The 2500-nt window shown below is 37.6% G+C and overlaps 1 protein-coding gene across 1 annotated transcript in view; it reads left to right on the top strand.

Moving 5' to 3' along the window:
* The window catches only part of LOC137978913 (ribonuclease Oy-like), a 15365-nt gene that overhangs the window by 506 nt on the left and 12359 nt on the right, over positions 1–2500 (top strand). Inside the window, exon 3 of the mRNA XM_068826033.1 lies at positions 1181–1259. Within this exon, the coding sequence (XP_068682134.1) occupies positions 1181–1259 (79 nt within the window). The remainder of the gene's footprint in view (positions 1–1180; positions 1260–2500) is intronic.

Here is a 2500-nt window from a genome sequence, read left to right as displayed (position 1 = left end):
GTTGGTGCCAGCTGAACCAGTTCCTTTAATTCGGAACGAAAGTTTGCGGAGTTTGGCCATACTTGGATATTGCAAAAGTGCGCTCGACAAAATTAAAGTCAGAACTTTTTTTTTGTTTCTGTTGAATTTTTCCCGGTGTCTGAACTAGGAAACATTAAATTTGTTTCTTCACAATGAAACAAAGAGCAACAACAAGAATGTTCCCTGGTTCAACACGAGGGCTTTGGATCGAATCGTATGAAATTTAACCTCAAGGTTTGAAGCATTTATTTAATTAAATAATGATTAAAAGAGAGGAAAAATTAATATCCTATTTCCACTCACATTCTCTGTTTATCATTGTTAACCAATTAAAAGAAATGACTGCATTAACCTTCCTATGGAGGTAGGTCTCAGGTATTCATGAGAAAAATGCAAATGCTGCCCAGATGGGCAGGGGAGAAGGTATATTTTTGTACGTGTAGCTACTTACTAGGGATTCCCAGTTTTGCATTACATGAAGTAGTATTTCATGTTTGCAGTGGTGACATGATCACATGTTTTGTTTTTATCTGCTGACCAGGACTGCTTAGACATGCATTTCACTTTAATTCCAGCATTTTCATCCACTAACCAACAAGGACACAGAAATTATAGACCTAATTGGTTAACTCAGTTTTGTACCCAATTCAAATCTCCCAGGGTTAGGATTCCTTGTGTATTGTATTTGCATTATAATGTAGCATACTGTCATTTATTGTATGGAAATACCTAGAACAAAATCTTTTATTCCTAAAGGGTTTGAATTGGGTACAACATTGAGTCAGCCGATTTGATCTATTCCTTGCAATTAAATAAGGAATAGAAGTTAATGGGAGAATCTTTTCCAAAGGACAGAAAGTTTAAAGGATGAAAGAAGCTGGAACTCTAGTCCCTGTCCCTTAAGTCTGGTTTGTGACTGTAGTCCTAAGCAATAGTTTTGTTGTTGACTGGTTTACAACCTTAAAATAGAAACTACAGATTTCACTTGACTTTGAAGATGATTTCTGCTAAGGTCATCGTAACGCATTCACATACAACAGTTCTTTCCTGGATTTTAGTATGGTACTTACAGACAGGAACAATCCAACTTCCTCAAGTTGTTACTTGGTTCAAACAATCAAAATAATATTTTGATTTCACATTGTTTTCTTGTCCACAGATCAGGGTATGGTCCTGACTTCAACCTGTTTGTTTTTACCCGGTGGTGGCCACAAACACAGTGCCAGATAAATGCAGATGTAAGCCTGAGTCAACATATCAAATTGGCTTTATTTTTGTTGTCTATATAATTATTTTTCTTGGCACAAGATCTTTAGAATATTGTAATGAGAAAGGGAATGTGTTATTATTCACACTCAGGTGGAAACTTAAAATTTCCAAGATGTAGATTTATGAATTTAGAAACATGAAGGTGATTTCCTTGATTCCTGATTTAAAATGCTTTCTTGGGAACTACAGACCCATACATGTGTTACACTCCCATCCTCATATCCTCTTTCTAGTGGGGTTTAATTAACCCATATGATTAAGTTTCAGTAGCAACTGTTGTGTTGCACTGCATTGTTAATAGGTGTTTAAAGCATGGAAAGTTGGTTTCATTTATGAACTTTAAAGTTGATAAAAGTAAACTGATCATGACTTCCACTGAGTGATGAAAACAGCTGATGTTTTGGAAAAAAAATTCTGTCATCAGCTCAGTTAATACTATACAGGTAATCCTCACACTTAAACTACAATTTAGTTTATTGTTTGGGTGACTTGCAGCAAAATTGTGGACTTGTTTTGATATAGTACTGGAAGTAGATCAGTTAAAGAAATGTGCATTGACAGAATAATTAATTTTGTGAATCACATTTTTAGTGGTTACAACCAAAGGGTTAACAGACTTTTCTCATTATTCGAGAGACCCTATCTTTAGTTTTTGTGCCAATATATATAAACATCGAAGAATGTCACTGTTTTTCTTCTCTGTCACACAACATAAAAGTGTGAAATGGCGTTGTGTTTGTTTGAAATAAACCATGTATGGAGACAACATCCAGCGCCCAAGTCTCTGGCTAGTAGTGGTAAGCTTTTCCACATTTCTTTTCCATAATTTCCATTGTTTACAAGGGGTCTTAGGTCTTAGTTTTCGTAACACCCGGACAGTTTAAGCAATTGTCTCTTATTATATGGACACCAGCTGAAACATTCAGGTGGTAAAGGGTAAAGTCTGCTGTGAGCCTAGAGGGCCCACCAGGCTGGCGCTTATCTCCGTTTCTGTAGCATGAAGCGACTAGGAGTATTTCTCCCCCCTGGATGGGATGCTAGTCCATCGCAGGGTTACCCCCAGCATTAAATTCACCGGTACCCATTTATACACCTGGGTAGGAGAGAGGCACCGTGAGAGTAAAGTGTCTTGCCCAAGAACACAACACAATGTCCCCGGCCAGGACCCGAACCTGGACCACTCGATCCGGAGTCGAGAACACTGACCACG

Source organism: Montipora foliosa, chromosome 12 (assembly GCF_036669935.1).
Source record: "Montipora foliosa isolate CH-2021 chromosome 12, ASM3666993v2, whole genome shotgun sequence".
Taxonomy (NCBI): domain Eukaryota; kingdom Metazoa; phylum Cnidaria; class Anthozoa; order Scleractinia; family Acroporidae; genus Montipora; species Montipora foliosa.
The sequence above is the reverse complement of the archived record's forward strand: the minus strand, read 5'-3'. Positions and strand labels throughout refer to the sequence as shown.